Source organism: Geotrypetes seraphini, chromosome 12 (genome assembly GCF_902459505.1).
Source record: "Geotrypetes seraphini chromosome 12, aGeoSer1.1, whole genome shotgun sequence".
Taxonomy (NCBI): Eukaryota; Metazoa; Chordata; class Amphibia; order Gymnophiona; family Dermophiidae; genus Geotrypetes; species Geotrypetes seraphini.
This window is the reverse complement of record NC_047095.1, coordinates 47,212,684-47,229,801: the sequence shown is the minus strand read 5'-3', so window position 1 is coordinate 47,229,801 and position 17,118 is coordinate 47,212,684. Positions and strand designations below refer to the sequence as shown.

The following is a 17,118-nucleotide window of genomic DNA, read 5'->3' as shown; positions in this document are numbered from 1 at the left end:
ATGTTAAGTTAGCACAAACATGTGCAAATGCCTGTATTAACTGCTTAATGCACTTTAGTAAGAGGAGACCAATGTCTCTTTACTTCCTCAGTGCAAGGCTTACAAGAGTTTATTGTATGGTGTTTCTAATAATTGAAAATTAACTTTCAAAATCTCAGTCAAGAATAGGTGCTACAAATATTTTACATGCATGTCAGTTCCCTGAATAGAGGTTGGTGTAGGCTGTTGTAGACTTATGAAATTATATAAATTAATTTGTATGGATAGGTAGTCCTTGCATTAAGTCACATATGCATTGCAGGGCATTGGAAGCTGTTAGCACACGTGCTCAGTATTGCTCATTTTGGCTATATATTCAGATGATGGACTAATGAATTTACATATTGTCCTTGGAGGGTTTTTTTTCCACATTAATTTGCATTGCAGTAAGAATACAAAACAAATGCTGCATTTCCATACAGCAGAAGTTATGTAGGTGGTAGTAGAAATTAGCAAAAGAACACACCAACCTTACCAGTTTTTGCAGTTTTCCTGAAGGTAAAGATGGCAGTATAATTGTTATTAAACAGCTTCAAGTTTCTCTTATAGCTTTCTCCATTTTTCTTAATATTTCTCCTACTGTTTTATTAAGGTGATGAGGTAATCACACTGAATATGATCAAAAGTGCACCAGTTGGCCCCGTCGCTGGAGGAATAATGGGATGCATTATGGTGCTTGTTCTGGCTGTATATGCATATCGTCACCAGATCCACCGGCGGAATCACCAACACATGTCCCCTCTTGCAACTCAGGGTCAGTGTAGATCTCATACTGGGAACAAAAAAATATGTAGAACACTAAATAATAGAGTCTCCAGAAATTTTATTTTATTATTACAGTAAAACCTTGGATTGCAAGTAACTTGGTGTGCGAGTGTTTTGCAAGACGAGCAAAATGTTTTATTAAATTTTAACTTGATAAACAAGTGATGTCTTGGAATACGAGCATGTATAAGCACAGCACATCATCACAACTGAGCCAATGGTTCTTCTCTCTCTGATGCTGCGGGAGTGTAGTGACTGTTCTAAATGAGTGAGGTCTTGCAATACAAGTATGTACTACAGTACAGTATTTCCTATTAAATTTTTGGGGTTATGGTACGATTTCCATTATTTTTTATGGGGAAATTCTTTTTGATATACGAGTACTTTTGATTACAAGCATGTTTCACAAACCAAGGTTTTACTGTAGGTCCATTAAACTGGTCACAGCTTATCATATGACTGTCAAGATGGTTATGGAATGGGATTGCATCATGTCTGGAATTTTTTCTGGTGCAGAATGTTTGCTAAGTGCCATACAGTATGTTGTGTACAGTATAGTTATTTTCCTAAGACTTCACTCTTCACAGTTACCATAGCACTTTAATTTGCAAAAACTTTAAAAGGGGTAGCTGTGTTAGTGTGTTATAACAAAAATAACAGAGGCAGGTTGTACCTTATAGACTAATTTATTGAGGCATAACCTTTCAAGGACTATAATCCATTTCATCAGATGCATGAAATAAAGTTCAGGAGGTGAGTAAATATATGAGGGTACTGGGGGACAGAATACACAGTATAGAGAAAATATTGGAAACTTCACAGCAGGATGTGGAAACCAAGTGGTGATAGCAGCATAGTTCAGTTAACTGAATTCCTATGGAAATTCCATTCTGCCAGCCACCTCTCAGAGGATACCATCTTGCAACCAAGGATGTTGATTCCCTTTACACCAATATCTGCTAAGAAGAGAGACTGCAAGCCATCAGGAACATCATCCCAGATGCTGCCGCAGCTTACCTGACTACCAGACTTGCCATTTTATCCTCACACACAGCTATTTCAAATTTGAAGAGGGCTTGTATCTGCAAGTCATTGGTTTCTCATGGAAACCCATATGGCTCCACAATATGCCAACATTTTCATGGATGACTGAGAACAATGCTTCCTCAGCTGCTGTAGAAGCCTCTACAATATATCTACGTTATTAGGGTTGCAAGGAGCTGCAGTGGGAATCAAACCCAGTTCCCAGCTCACTGCATTAACCATTAGGCTTTTTATGTCTGGTCTATTGCTGGTGTAATGGCATACCTAAGAGTGCTTGCAACGCACGTAACTTAAAGCATTCTAGAAATTGTGCATGTAAGTTGGAGATACAGTACACTTGTGCTCCACCCATGCCATGCCCAGCCCATAGGTATGTTTTCTACAATAGCACAATATACACTTATACATGTATGTTCCACTTTTCTGTGCACTTAGACGCACAAAAGGCAGGATGCACATAACTGCATAGTTATAGAATTCCCTTTTATGTATCAGTAGATGTGCATATGCATTCTTGTTTTACTTCTAGCAGAAAAGACTGCACACTGTTTTAACATCCCCACATGAAAGGGCTTTTGCATGCACAAGTAAATATAATTTATTTGCTTAAAAACATTTGGATATTGCCTCTTTCATTGTTTGCAGATCAGCATAGAAACCTTAGTAGAATGAAAATAACTTAAAAAAGCATGGTGATTAGACTTATAGCAATCCTGGAACTGAGAGAGCCTGACTTTTCATGTGATAGTGTTTTAAGAAAACCCTAGTTTTAATATTTAAGTGAGAGCTGTAGGTGTAACTTAGTCAATTCAGGGGTGCTCACATGGCTCCTGGCTCCTGGATCCTAACAAGAGACCAGCACAATAAGGAACAAAAATGTGTAATGAATTTCTTTTCAGTGCTCTGAACTTTATTTACATGTGTTTCTCTAAGATCTAAGGTCTAAAGCTCTAAACCAAACAATACCAACAAGCAAGAAACCAGGCCAGGTATTGTAAAAAAATAAATTTAATATATTTTAAAGCAGGTGGCAGTTAAAGTAGGCAAAACAGAATAACTGGAATATGATTTATGCACTGAACTAAGATTCTCAGGAAAACACAACACAATAACCAACCTTATTGCACTATTACATAAACACTTAACTTCAGAGTAAACACGTGATAACTGTATAGACATAAATCTTGTCTCCTAGAATCCCCCAGATATACGAGTTTTATATACAATCTGTCAGTGAGGAGATGTCTTCCTGGAGAGCTGACACCCAACGCAGCAGGAATATGAGCTGCCGAGAGCAGGAGCTGAAACAGGAACTCTTCATGGCCTGGGTCAAACCACGATGTTGTCTGGGGATGCTTCCTTTTTACCCCTTGAGCAGAGGACTTATAAAATGAACTCTCTACCTCCTGAACTTGGTCACGCCAAGAATAACCCACATTGTATCACTCAAGGTTTCAGTTCCAGGAATCTAGCTCCTCCTCCTTCAAGGAATTTGGAAGGATCTGGCCCCCAAGTAGCTGAGGTCATCTTGCCCTTAGTGCATGCCTGGGCAAAAAGTGTATGATATAATGCTGGTACGAAGTTGCATCAATTGAGTGGCCTTGAGCAGTTCTTGCTAAGGAGCAATTGCAGGGCAAAGATCATTCTGCTTAAAGCAGTCTCTGAATTCTGAAGGAGGTTGTGAAGCTCTGTATGCAGGGGTTTTAACCTTATGCAACCACTGTGTTGAAGATAAATGTTTCCTAATATAATTATCTGCCATTGGTGATAAATATTTACAATACATTTTTACATAATTTAATAGAAATAATTTGTATTCCACTTAACCACTGTAGCTCAAGACAAATAACAGTAAGTGAAATTTAAAACACAATGCTTCCAAATAGGGTCTGAAAGTCTAATAGCTGGTAATACAGGCATCTGATTGATTGTGACTAGCTTTATAGCTTTCAGTGCATCTCCTATCATTCATCATCCTTGATGGTTTAAAAGACAGGCTGAAATATAAAGAATAATGTCAGTTGACCAATGATGAATGCTGCATATCAGCTCGAACCAGAAATTAACTAAGCCTTTCCAAATCTAAGTTCAAAGTGAGCTACACATTCAGGTACAGTTGGTTGACCTAGCCTCAGAGAGCTTACAGTCTGTATTTGTACCTGAGACAAATGGAGGCTGAAGTGTCTTGCCTAAGGTTCCAAGAAGCATCACTGGGAGATTAAGGATTTGAACCCTAGCAGGGCCTTCTTAACAGCTATGCATCCATTGTCTCTCCTGTGGTGGCTGTGGAGCAGTGGAACTAAGGGGCATATCAAACAGAACATGATTCCTGGCTTCCCTGATTCTCAGCCCGCTGCTCATATCACTAGGCTATTCCTCCAGCTGCTTCACAGACATTTAATACTTATTCTTTAGCAACTCTCCAGACCGGCATAGGTTAATATTACAAGCAGGTTATATCTCATCATGACCAGCAGATGGAGGCTGAAACAAAACTCTGGACTTATTAGGTACCTTTCCATATTCCTATCAGTCTTCTTTCAGTCTCCAGCAGGTGTGAGTGAGCTGTACCCATCTCCCTTGGTAGGGTTGTAGGAATTTGTTTAGGGATCCTGGTCCCCGTTTTTGTGCCGGATTGAGCTTGGGTGGGCTTTGTTTTGGGGTCTGTCCAACCTTGGGGGTGTCATACCCGGCGGGTCTCGTGCTGAGTCCCTCCCCCCTTTTCCTCCATCTCCCTGACATTTTTATAGAGGTGCATCAGCAGTAAGCCTTGTCCCTAGTTCAGGCAAGGCATACTGCTTTGAGAGCCAGTGGAGTCTGTTCTGTAAAAAAAAAAAATCCTGAGGTAGTGCCGATCTGAAGGGTTGTTTCCCCTTTTAATTTGCTGGATTTTACTATATTTTTAAACTAACCAGCACTTTTCTTCTAGCTAGGTCACGTATGGAGCAATGAGAACTTTACAAGGGAAAAAAGTGCTCATTGTGCTCCAGATGCGAGGCACTCGCAGCCTGCCTGTGCAAGCAGTGTACAGGCTGGGGCGGTGAAGGAGCCTCGTCGGCAGCAGGTGCCAGCGTCCAGGGCTCCCCGCCACTAGTGCCTCGTGAGTCAGCAGGGAGCAGTGGGGAAGCCCAGTCTTCCTCCACTGCCCATGGAAGGTTTTCCTCAGTCACCAATAGTTCAGGCTTCCCAGTCATTTCCCAGGCTTCCCAGTTATTACAGGCCCTGGAGGAGTTATTTTTGGCAGGAACTTCGCCATTTTTGATGGCATGGCCCTCCATTTTGTCTGCAACCTCAGGTGACCTTTCCCCCTGTATTGGAAAAATGGCAGATTTCTGCTGGGTCCCCTACTGTGGCAGGGAGTCCCATGAGACCCCAAGGAGGTTTTTCCCCTGATTTAATTTTTGCATTGTGCAGAGCCTATTTTCAGGCAGCTGGGAGTCCCGCGTGCGCCCATGGGTTTTTGGGGGGGTGTCCCTCCGTACCCCCTGTGGCTTTTCCTCCATACCCCTGTGGCTTTTCCTCCCTTTATGCCTTTGGCATCCCCTCTTCCTCCTCCCTCGTCCAAGCGCCCGCGGGTGGCTTGGGATGAAGATTTGTGGTCGGAGGAGCGTGTCGGCCTGGATGAGGACCTGGACCCTTTTGAGGAATTCCAGGATCCTCTCAAGGGGACGGCCGCTGGTAGCGTGGCATATGGATTCCCGCTTTCCGGCAAGGAGGCGTCCGTGGTGCGCCTTTTTCAGAGGGATAAGCTACCAGACCTGATTCAGCAGGTCTCTTCGGTGCTGCATTTCAAAGAGGCACCACCAGAGGCCTTGTGTATGAGGGACCTTAGGGGGATTCGCGCTGCTTCCTGCTGTTTTCCTATGCATCAGGATATTCGGGATCTCATCCTGGCGCAGTGGAATACGCTGGAGGCACCGTTTCAGTTTGCGCTCTCCATGGCTCATTTATATCCCATCCTGGAGGGGAATAGTAACATAGTAACATAGTAGATGACGGCAGATAAAGACCCGAATGGTCCATCCAGTCTGCCCAACCTGATTCAATTTAAATTTTTTTTTTTTTTCTTCTTAGCTATTTCTGGGCGAGAATCCAAAGCTTTACCCGGTACTGTGCTTCCAACTGCCGAAATCTCTGTTAAGACTTACTCCAGCCCATCTACACCCTCCCAGCCATTGAAGCCCTCCCCTGCCCATCCTCCTCCAAACGGCCATACACAGACACAGTAACTGGCCTAGTTCAATCTTTAATATTATTTTCTGATTCTAAATCTTCTGTGTTCATCCCACGCTTCTTTGAACTCAGTCACAGTTTTACTCTCCACCACCTCTCTTGGGAGCGCATTCCAGGCATCCACCACCCTCTCCGTAAAGTAGAATTTCCTAACATTGCCCCTGAATCTACCACCCCTCAACCTCAAATTATGTCCTCCGGTTTTACCATTTTCCTTTCTCTGGAAAAGATTTTGTTCTACGTTAATACCCTTTAAGTATTTGAACGTCTGAATCATATCTCCCCTGTCTCTCCTTTCCTCTAGGGTATACATATTCAGGGCTTCCAGTCTCTCCTCATATGTCTTCTGGCGCAAGCCTCCTATCATTTTCATCGCCCTCCTCTGGACCGCCTCAAGTCTTCTTACGTCTTTCGCCAGATACGGTCTCCAAAACTGAACACAATACTCCAAGTGGAGCCTCACCAATGACCTGTACAGGGGCATCAACACCTTCTTCATTCTACTGACTATGCCTCTCTTTATACAGCCCAGAATCCTTCTGGCAGCAGCCACTGCCTTGTCACACTGTTTTTTCGCCTTTAGATCTTCGGACACTATCAGAGCTACCTTGAAGTCACCAGTGGTGGACACTGTGGTCTCAGCGATTGCTAAGCGGAATACCATGTCTGTAGAGGGCGGAATACCATGTCTGTAGAGGGCGGTTCTGCCTTACAGGACTCTGAGGAGCATAAATTGGAGATATCTCTGCCTTGGGGGTCCAGGCAGCTATTTGTGGGGGGCTGGTGGCTCGGACCATTTTTCGGTGGGCCGAGCATGTCCTGGATCGTGAGTCTGATGACTGGTCCTTGGTGGATCAAGTGGTGACAAAGATTAAGATGGCTGCCTCGTTCCTCTCGGATGCCCTTTATGACTTGGTGTGGACGTTTGCAAAGTCTATGGGTTTTGGAGTGACTGTGCATCGTACCTTGTGGCTTCGCGCTTGGTCGGCGGATGCAGCGTCCAAAACTAAACTCACTAAATTTCCCTTTCGGGGGGTCTTTTTTTATTTAGAGAGGATTTGGATAAGTTGGTTCAGACTCTGACCGACTCTAAATTGTCCCACCTGCCTGAGGACCGTGTCTGCCCATCGGTTTAGGGTGGCACTTCCCGGGGCCGTCCCCAGAAGTTCCGTAGATACTGCTCTGGGCATGGGGACTGCTCCCTTCCCAGCTTCGGGATTTTCCCCGGGTCATTGTTATCAGCGCATGCAGTCCTTTCGGGGGGCCCTTCGGGAGTTGGGAATCCCTCCGCCAGTTCCCCCACTGCCCATCCTGCCCAATGACTCTTTGCCGGCGCCCCCTCTGGTTCCAGTGGGTGCCCGGCTGTGCAAGATTTTTTCCAAAATGGGCCAAAATCACATCCGTTCAGTGGGTCCTTGAGGTGGTGCGGGACAATGCTCTGGAGTTTGCCCACTCCCTGCCAGATCATTTTCTAGCTTCTCCATGTCAGGCGGCATGGAAGACACAGGCCGTTCATCAGACTCTTCGACATTTGCTAGATCTCAAAGCGGTTGTTCAAGTACTCCCTCAGGAGTGTGATGCCAGCAGGTACTCAATTTACTTTGTGGTGCCCAAGATGGAAGGGACCTTTCGGCCCATCTTAGATTTAAAAAGGGTCAACAGGCTCTCAAAATTTCATCTTTTCGCATGGAGACACTGAGGTCTGTCATTCTGGCGGTTCAGCCGGGGAAGTATCTGACTTCTCTTGATCTGACGGAGGCCTACTTGCATGTTCCAATTCGGGCCTCCCATCAGCGCTTCCTTCGTTTTGTGACCCTGGGTCAGCACTATCAGTTCTGTGCGATTCCTTTTGCTCTGGCTATGGCTCCACGGACGTTCACCAAGGTTATGGTGGTTGTCGCGGCAGCCTTACAGACAAGGGCATTCTGGTGCATCCCTACCTGGACGACTGGTTGATTCGGGCAAAGTCATCTCAGGAGAGCACCCGTGTCACGGCTTTGGTGGTGGAGTTTCTGCAGTCGCTGGGATGGATGGTCAACCTTTCCAAGAGTTGGTTGGTCTCATCTCGGTGCCTGGAGTACCTTGGGGTTCTGTTCAACACCTCCTTGGGGAAGGTCTTCCTCCCAGAGGCCCGGGTAAGCAAATTGAAATCTCAGATTCACCTGCTTATTGCATCCCAGTGTACTTGGGCACAGGATTTCCTTCAAGTCTTGGGGTAGATGGAGGCTTCCCGCAATGTAGTGAGGTTCTCCAATATGCTCTTCTTCAGAGGTGGTCGCTCCAGAGACACAGTCTGGATCTCCCTGTTCCTCTGAGGGATTTGGTGCGCAGCAGTTTTTGTTGCTGGCTTCAGACCTTCCATCTTGTTCAAGGGATGAGTCTGGATCAGCCACAGTGGACAGTGCTTCTCAAGGATGCCAGTCTCCTCGGTTGGGAAGCTCAGTGTCTAGGTCACTCAGCTTAGGGCACCTGGTCCATCAGTGTTCTAGAGACCAGAGCTGTCCATCTGGTGCTGTTAGCCTTCTGCTCCTTCTTGATGGGCAAGTCAGTCCAGGTTCTGTCGGACAATGCCACGGTGGTGGCCTATGTAAATCGTCAGGAGAGAACCAAGAGCACTCAGGTGGTGCAGGAGGCAGCTCTGCTCATGGTCTGGTTAGAGTCTCATCTTCAGGACATCTCAGCCTCCCACATAGCCAGAGTAGAGAATGTTCAAGTGGACTTCCTCAGTCATCACATGCTAGATCCCAGAGAGTAGTATCTAAGCCACATGGCCTTTCAGTTGATAGTGCAGTCTTGGGGTCAGCTCCTCATGGACCGGATGGCCACGAGTATCAACGCCAAAACACTTCATCAGTCATTGCAGAGATGGTCAGGCCGAGGGCCTGGATGCTCTGGTTCAACCATGGCCAACAGAGGGGCTGTTGTATGTTTTCCTTCTGTGACCATTAGTGGGTACAGTTCTACTCCGCATTGTTCGTCATCCAGGCCTTATGGTTCTGGTGGCTCCAGATTGGCCCAGATGGCCGTGGTATGCGGATCTGGTGCGGCATCTGATGTCGGATCCTCTTCCTCTGTCTCTTTTGCCCGATCTTCTGACTCAGGGCCCCATTCCCATGTTAGATCCGGGTCCCTTTTGTCTTACGGCTTGGCTCTTGAAAGGGAATGCCTAGGTAAGAAGAGGTATTCAGATAAAGTGATCTCCACTCTCTTGGGGTCCCAGAGACTTTCCACATCTCGGGCTTATGTGCGGGTTTGGCGTATCTTTGAGGACTGGTGTGGGGTGCATGGTGTGGTCTCTTTTTGCGCTTCCCTGTCTCACATCTTAAGAATTCTTGCAGGATGGCCTGAACAGGGGCCTGGCTTGGTTTTCTCCCCGGGTTCAGCTGGCGGCATTGTCAGCCTTTCATGGGTTGTTACAGGGTCAGAGTCTGACTGCCATTCCTGATATCGTTCGCTTTTTCCAGGCAGCCAAATTGCTCGAGCCTCCCGTGCGCCCATCTGTTCCCTCTTGGGATTTGAATCTGGTCTGGGCTGCTGCGTCCCCCTTTTGAGCCTTTGGGTGCATGCTAATTGAAGGATCTTACTGTTAAGACGGTCTTCTTGGTGGCTATTACTTCTGCTAGGCATGTTTCGGAGCTGCAGGCTCTTCTTGTAGGTCTCCCTTCCTGGAGTTTTCTAGGGAGCGGGTCATTTTGCAGCCTGTTCCTTCCTTTCTGCCAAAGGTGGTTTCTCCTTTTCATGTCAGTCATACAGTGGTCCTCACGGTGTTGGGTAGTCGGGAGGGATCTTCAGAGCAGAAACAGTTGCATAAGCTAGATGTCTGTCGGGTTCTTCGCTCTTATGTGCAGAGGACTTAGGAGTTCAGGAAATCAGATCATCTCTTTGTCCTTCTTGCGGGTCCTCGTAAGGGGGATGGCACTTCTGAGGCTACCATTGCACGCTGGATCAAGGAGACTATTGCTTCCGCATACCTTCTTCAGAAGAAGCCTGTTCCGGTATTTCTCAATGCTCATTTCACTCGGGGTCAGGCGGCTTCTTGGGCTGAGTCTTCGCTAGTGCCTCCAGTGAATATTTGTTAGGCTGCTGTTTGGTATTCCTTGCATTCCTTTGTCAGACACTAACGTGTGGACGTTCAGGCGCATTGGGACGCGGTGTTCGGTGACATGTTCTGGTGTTGGCCCTTCGAGGGTCCCACCCATGATGGGGACTGCTTTGGTACGTCCCACTTCTAAGATGCCTATGCTAGTCTGGAGAATTGCTACGGAAGGAGAAATTAGGTTTTTACCTACTAATTTACTTTCTTTTAGCCTCTCCAGACTGACATAGGACCCCACCCTGTCTATTGTTGTGTTGTTCTTGTGGGTGTTGCGCGTGGAGATTTTGGTTTTTTCTGCAGTTTTAGTATTTTTATAGGGCCGGGGAGAATTGAAGAACAGTGGCTGTGGCTCAGCTGGTGTAGCTAGCAAACTGTGGGGTCATTTTCTTGCCACGATCTCTCCTTTGCATTTTCCAACAGCATTCATGTATATTAGTTGTTACTCCTGTTTGGAGTCTTGTTTATTTCTATTTCAAGTTCTTAGTTCTGCTTGGCTATTAGGCAGACTGAAAGGAATGGGGAAAGGTACCTAATATGTACTATTCCAGAGTTTTGTTTCAGTCTCTACCTGCTGGTCATGATGAGATATAACTTGCTTGTAAGATTAACCTATGTCAGTCTGGAGAGGCTAATAAATTAGCAGGTAAGAACCTAATTTCTTCTTTTGTCATTTTGAGTTTGAAGAAAGAGGTCCTGACCAGGCTTCCATCTGCGTTATTTACATAGCACTTCTGTGATGGGTGAGTGATTTAAATAAATATGTTGTACTTTAAACTGCCCTTTCTGTTGTTGCCTGCAGAAATGTCAGTGCGCATGTCTAGTCTGGAAAATGACAGAGATGAAAGAGATGATGACAGCCATGAGGACAGAGGAATCAGTAAGTGTTGAACTAATATTAAAGCAAATATTTTAAGCAAAATGTTAAGGTTTCCAAACATTTACTTGTGTTAAGAGGTTTTTTCCCCCACATTTCTTCATAATTATTTAGTTAAGGCAATTTATTTCACAATGGGAGATGTTACTCCAGAGCCACCACTAACTAGTGTTAGACTTAAGGGTTTGCTGTTTAATGCATCAAGAAGACATCAAGGCAATTTATAGTCCCAAAAATTAAGCTGAAAATGTTAGAGAATTACAAGACAAGGATAAAACAAAAGGATGAGTAGTGAAAATAGCCCAATTAATCACCTGATTACAGTAGTTATATAAACAATTATTAACAGATGTGTGTGAAACACAACATAAGAACATAAGAAATGCTGGGTCAGACCAGAGGCCCATCGCGCCCAGCAGTCCGCTCACGCGGAGGCCCATCACCTGTACAGTAATTCTCTATCTATACCCTTCAATCCCCTTTTCCTTCAGGAAATCATCTAATCCCTTCTTGAAACCCAATAGCGTACTTTGTCCTATCACACCCTCTGGAAGCGCATTCCAGGTGTCTACCACCCTTTGGGTGAAGAAGAACTTCCTAGCATTGGTTCTGAATCTGTCTCCTCTTAATTTTTCCGAATGCCCTCTCGTTCTTGTAGTTTTCGAGAGTTTGAAGAATCTGTCCCTATCCACTTTCTCTATGCCCTTCATGATCTCGTATGTCTCTATCATGTCCCCTCTAAGCCTCCGCTTCTCCAGGGAAAAGAGCCCCAGTTTCTCTAATCTTTCAGCATATGAAAGGTTTTCCATACCTTATATCAACCGCGTCGCTCTTTTCTGAACCCTCTCAAGATTGCCATATCCTTCTTAAGGTACGGCAACCAATACTGGACGCAGTACTCCAGATGCGGGCGCACAATCGCCTGATATAATGGCAGGATAACATCCTTCGTTCTGGTTGTAATACCTTTCTTGATAATACCTAGCATTCTGTTCGCCTTCTTTGAAGCCGCTGCGCACTGTGCCGATGGCTTCATCATCTTATCCACCAGTACCCCTAAGTCCTTCTCTAGGCCCTCCCATCGTATAGCTGTGTATCGGGTTTCTGTTTCCTGTATGCAAGACTTTACATTTCTCTACATTAAAGTTCATCTGCCATTTATTTGCCCACTCTCCCTGGAGCGTCTTTTTTCAACATCAAGTGTGTAGACCAAAGGACTCAGGCACTGCACACTGCAAATAAAATCAATATAAAAAACTTATCCTTCCGGCTTCCTGATGTAGTATAGCGAAACACAGACTGTGTTGGAGCCGTGAACTGACCTTTTTAGATAAGTGGGCTACTGTTAAACAACTTTTGTAGAGCCATAACATTTGCCACTCCAGTAGAAGCAAGAATCCTTGCTCCATGCAATGTGTTATGATTAAAATTCAAGCACCTTTCCAGCGACATTGTACCGCTGCTGTGGCGCCTTGCTGAAGAGCTGATGAGCACATTTAAATATTTAAAAGCTTTATATGTTATATGAAGATATTATTTGAGAAACTTGCCCAGTATTGATGAGAGGGGTTTTTTTTGTGTTTTGAACTAAGAGAATGGGCAGGTGATATGGAACCAGAGGAAGCACTAGAGCTGAGGGTCTATCAGTATAATAAGCCTGGTGGATAACAGTAAGATGAAAAATCTTACTGTTGAATTGGACCCTAAAGCAAACTCGGAGCCAGTGCTGCTCAAACAGCAAAGGGGAAATTTGATCATACATTTTTGCATTTGAAAGAAACTTCACCATGAAATTTTGGGGAAGTCGTAGACCGCATATTTGCTAAGCAATGAAGGCCTATGAAAAGAGAGTTACAATCATCTAAATGTCAGAACTAGAGAACGACACGGGGACAAATTTTTCCCCGTTCCCACGGGAACTCATTTTCCCATCTCGTCCCAACAAGCTTTTTTCCTGTCCCTGCCCCTGCCCCATTCCTGCCAGCTCTGTCCTCATCTGCACAAGCCTCAAACACTTTAAAATCTTATCATTTCTATAGTGCTGCTAGAGATACGCAGCGTTATACATTAGAATAGTCAAGACAATTGCTAAATCTCTAAATCAATCAATATGGATAAACTCCAGGATCAGAATTGGCGGATTTAAAATCGTCTGGAAACAATGGATAAATGCAGGAATAAGAACATTGAATGATATCATATCAGAAGGTTCACTGCTTAGTTTTTCACAATTGCAAAATAAATTTGGATTAAATAAATCACAATATTTTAAATGGATGCAATTGAAGCAGGCCATTCAGGTAGGGTTCCCTGAATGGAAAAATCTAAATAATCAATATAGTTTACAGGTTCTATGTTTCCAGACGGATTTGTTGGGTCACCAAGCCGCAAAATGGTACAAATTGATATATGGATTTTTAAATAAAAAAAAGAAAACAGGTCTTAGGGATATTTGGAGTATTGAGATAGGTCAGACAATTTCTGAATCTCAATGGCCACGATTTTGGTCCTGGAGATTAAGATCTACAAGGTCAGCATCTATGAATCAAACATGGTTATTTTTATTACATAGAGTATTCTGGACCCCAACGCGCCTGCAAAAAATAGATAGTACTAGATCTAATAGATGCTGGCATTGTAAATTGGAAATAGGGACGTTAGATCATTTAATCTTTTTTTGTCCCTTTGTAAACGCATTTTGGAATTTAATTTGGCCCCAAATTAATAAGTTACTAGAGAATCACGTAGGACTCTCGTATGACACCATATTATTTGGTACTGCAATGAGAACTAAGAGTCCGATTTCAGCAAACAATAATAAGCTATTACTAATACTAACAGGAGTCGCCATGCAACAAATTACTCAAAATTGGAAAGATTACACCAAATTAAATTATACGTTCTGGTGGAATTCTGTTTGTCATATTTATAAAATGGAAAAAATAATAGCGTTACAACAGGGAAATCATCTTAATTTTAATAAAATTTGGCAACCATTGACAAAATATTCTAATGATTAGTTCTTAGCACAATGATAAATAATTATATATGAATGGGGTGGGATTTGACTAATTAATGGAAATATACTATATAAAAAGGGGAGGGGAATTATATTTTATATGCTAATGTATAATCTTTATCATATTATATTTTAAATACGATGTATTATTAATGATAATATTTTAAATATGTAAAAAAAAACTTTATTGTATATTATATTACTCAAATATTGTAAGAATGGAAAACTTATAAATAAAAATTTAAAAAAAAAAAAAAAAAAAAAAGAATAGTCAAGACACTGTTCCTGCTCAGAAGAGCTTACAATCTAATCAACAGACAAACATGACATGTAAGGGGTTGGGGAGTTCCTCAGGCATGAATACCCTACAGTGAGTGGGGGTTAGGAGTTAAAAACAACCTCGAAGAAGTGAGCCTGGATTTGAATACAGCCAGGGACAGAGCATGACATACTAATCTGGTCTTCTTTCACTAACCTTTCCATCCCCGATATCAATAATATCAAAGCTAGCCTTACGAAGTAGCCCCCTAGACCAGTAGTCCCCAACCCTGTCCTGGAGGACCACCAGGCCAATCGGGTTTTCAAGCTAGCCCTAATGAATATGCATGAGAGAGATCTGTTTATAATGGAGGTGCCAGACATGCAAATCTGCTCCATACATATTCATTAGGGCTAGCCTGAAAACCCGATTGGCCTGGTGGTCCTCCAGGACAGGGTTGGGGACCACTGCCCTAGACAACTGTCCTCCATACCTTCTTTCAGCAGCTTTGCATAATATCATTAACTGGCTCACCAACCTACTAAATAGTTCCCTGAACCAAGAGCATCTACCCAAAGAAATGGGCAAAATAGCTTTAACCACTATACCGAAAAGAGCCCAAGCAGACATCTCCATAGCATCTAACTACAGACCAATTGCGGGCATTCTGATCCTCACAAAAATCCTTGAGTCTCATGTCAGCAAGCAGCTAGCCTCATACATAGAGCAACACTCCTGCCTTCATACATCCCAATACGGCTCCTGAAAAAAGCACAGCACCAAGCTTCTCCTCATCACTCTAATCACTAAAATCAAACAGCTCGGGTCATCAGGCAATATTACTCCAATTTGATATCTCCGCAGCCTTCTACTCAGTGGACCACCAATTACTCCTAACCAAACTCTCGGAAATCGGAATAACAGGGACTGTACTGAATTGGTTCACCGACTTCCTACAAAATTGCTAATTACTTGGTCAGAAGACAAGAATCATACTCCAACCCTTAGCAGGCATTCTGTGGTGTCCCACAAGGCTCCCCATTATCTCCAATCCTATTCAATTTATTCATGAACTCACTAGGACACATCAAAATGGAAGACAAAACTGTTCTATCTTATGCCGAAGACATCCTCATCCTCACACCCATAACCAATAACCATCCTAATATTGCCGAAAAAAAATCTCAAATATAGATAAAATTTAACCTGGGCAATGAACAAGTTGAAACTGAACGCCACTAAGACCAAAGTCATTGGTTTCCGCACCGCACAACAGAATATCATATGTAGCCTCACTCTTTCATTAGGCATCACTCTCATAATGGAAAAATCCACCAGGGTACTAGGCTGCATCTTAGATGACACTCTCACAATGGAACCACAAATATCTAGCCTTCGGAAAAAGACCATCTATACTATGCGTCAACTGTGACTCACAAGATCATACTTCCACCCATACCACTTTGCTCTGATCGTCCAGATGATGGTCCTGCCTCATCTAGACTATTGCAACTCCGCCTACTTTGGCATCAACACTACTCTTATCCACAAACTGCAACTAATCCAGAACACCACCATTAGACTAATCTACAAATTAAAGAAATTTGATTCTATCACAACCTTCATCAGGCAACTACATTGGCTCCCAATAGCATCCCAAATAATTTTCAGATCATCATGTATCCTACACCAGATCCTATACGGAAACTCAGCAGCCCCGCTCATCCAATTATTCTCTACTGTTTGGTTGACATCAAAAAGAATCCTTAAAAGAATCCAACTAAACCTGCCATCCACAAAATATCTTCACTACTGTACAAGCAAATTTTCCACTCTATGTTAACTTATCTGGGTGTAAAAACCTGGAATGACCTACCTGAAGCTATCAGGAAATAGACAAACTACACCACATTCAGACTCACCTCTTTCACAATTAACTGTCTTAGTTTCTGTATAGGTCCCCCTACTTCTATGTTCACTCCCCTAGCTTCTCCTTGCCCCCTTCCCCCACTACTTTCCCTTCCTCTTTGATCTGTCACCTTGAGCCTGTGTAGGTATGTGCGACTCACAAATGGAAGATTAGATTAGATTTAGGGAGTCTGTTCCAGTCTATTGTAGAAAACACTTTACTACCTCTTCAATACATGAATTCCATATTTGCTCAGTAGCCCTTGGAAAATCATGGTCCAGGAATCTTTCGGTTCTTGATGACATCATCCATACAGACATGCATTCATCTCCAGGTTGTGAGTTTCTCTACTTGGCCTTTGCTCTTGACAGAAAGGAATGAAAATAACACCACATACACACCTATCTGCTTCACCCTCTCCCAAAGTCACAAAAGTCATTTTCGATATGCTGGTGGGAGAGTAACATTTGTGCCAGAATGGATGAGCAATATCAGACAGTAGTCAGTAGGCTTGTTGAGTTTTAGTAAATTGTAATGTCTTGAATCTTGGCAGTTTGCTGATATATTTTTTAAGCAAGTGATGCGTGTTATATTTTATTAGTACTGTACTTTTGGTGTAATGTCATTTATGAATTATTGTTTATACATTATCAATGTTAGAATTGAATTATTTTTCTATCAATAATTTAACTTTTTGATTATTATATTGTTATGAACCACTTATGGTCAAACTTCTATTTGAGAGAAAAGGTGTACAAATATAACTGGAGCACAATTAATGGAAAAATACAATGGGAGGATAACACTCAAGCAGTTGAAAGAGATCACTCCATAGATCAGTACAGTAACTATATTTCTGATGCAAGTATATAAAATTTTA

The 17,118-nt window shown here is 43.3% G+C and overlaps 1 protein-coding gene across 1 annotated transcript in view; it reads left to right on the top strand.

Annotated features, from left to right (window-relative positions):
* The window catches only part of CACHD1 (cache domain containing 1), a 389,271-nt gene that overhangs the window by 357,773 nt on the left and 14,380 nt on the right, over positions 1–17,118 (top strand). Inside the window, exons 24-25 of the mRNA XM_033916184.1 lie at positions 632–793; positions 10,977–11,054. Coding sequence (XP_033772075.1) covers positions 632–793; positions 10,977–11,054 — 240 coding nt within the window. The remainder of the gene's footprint in view (positions 1–631; positions 794–10,976; positions 11,055–17,118) is intronic.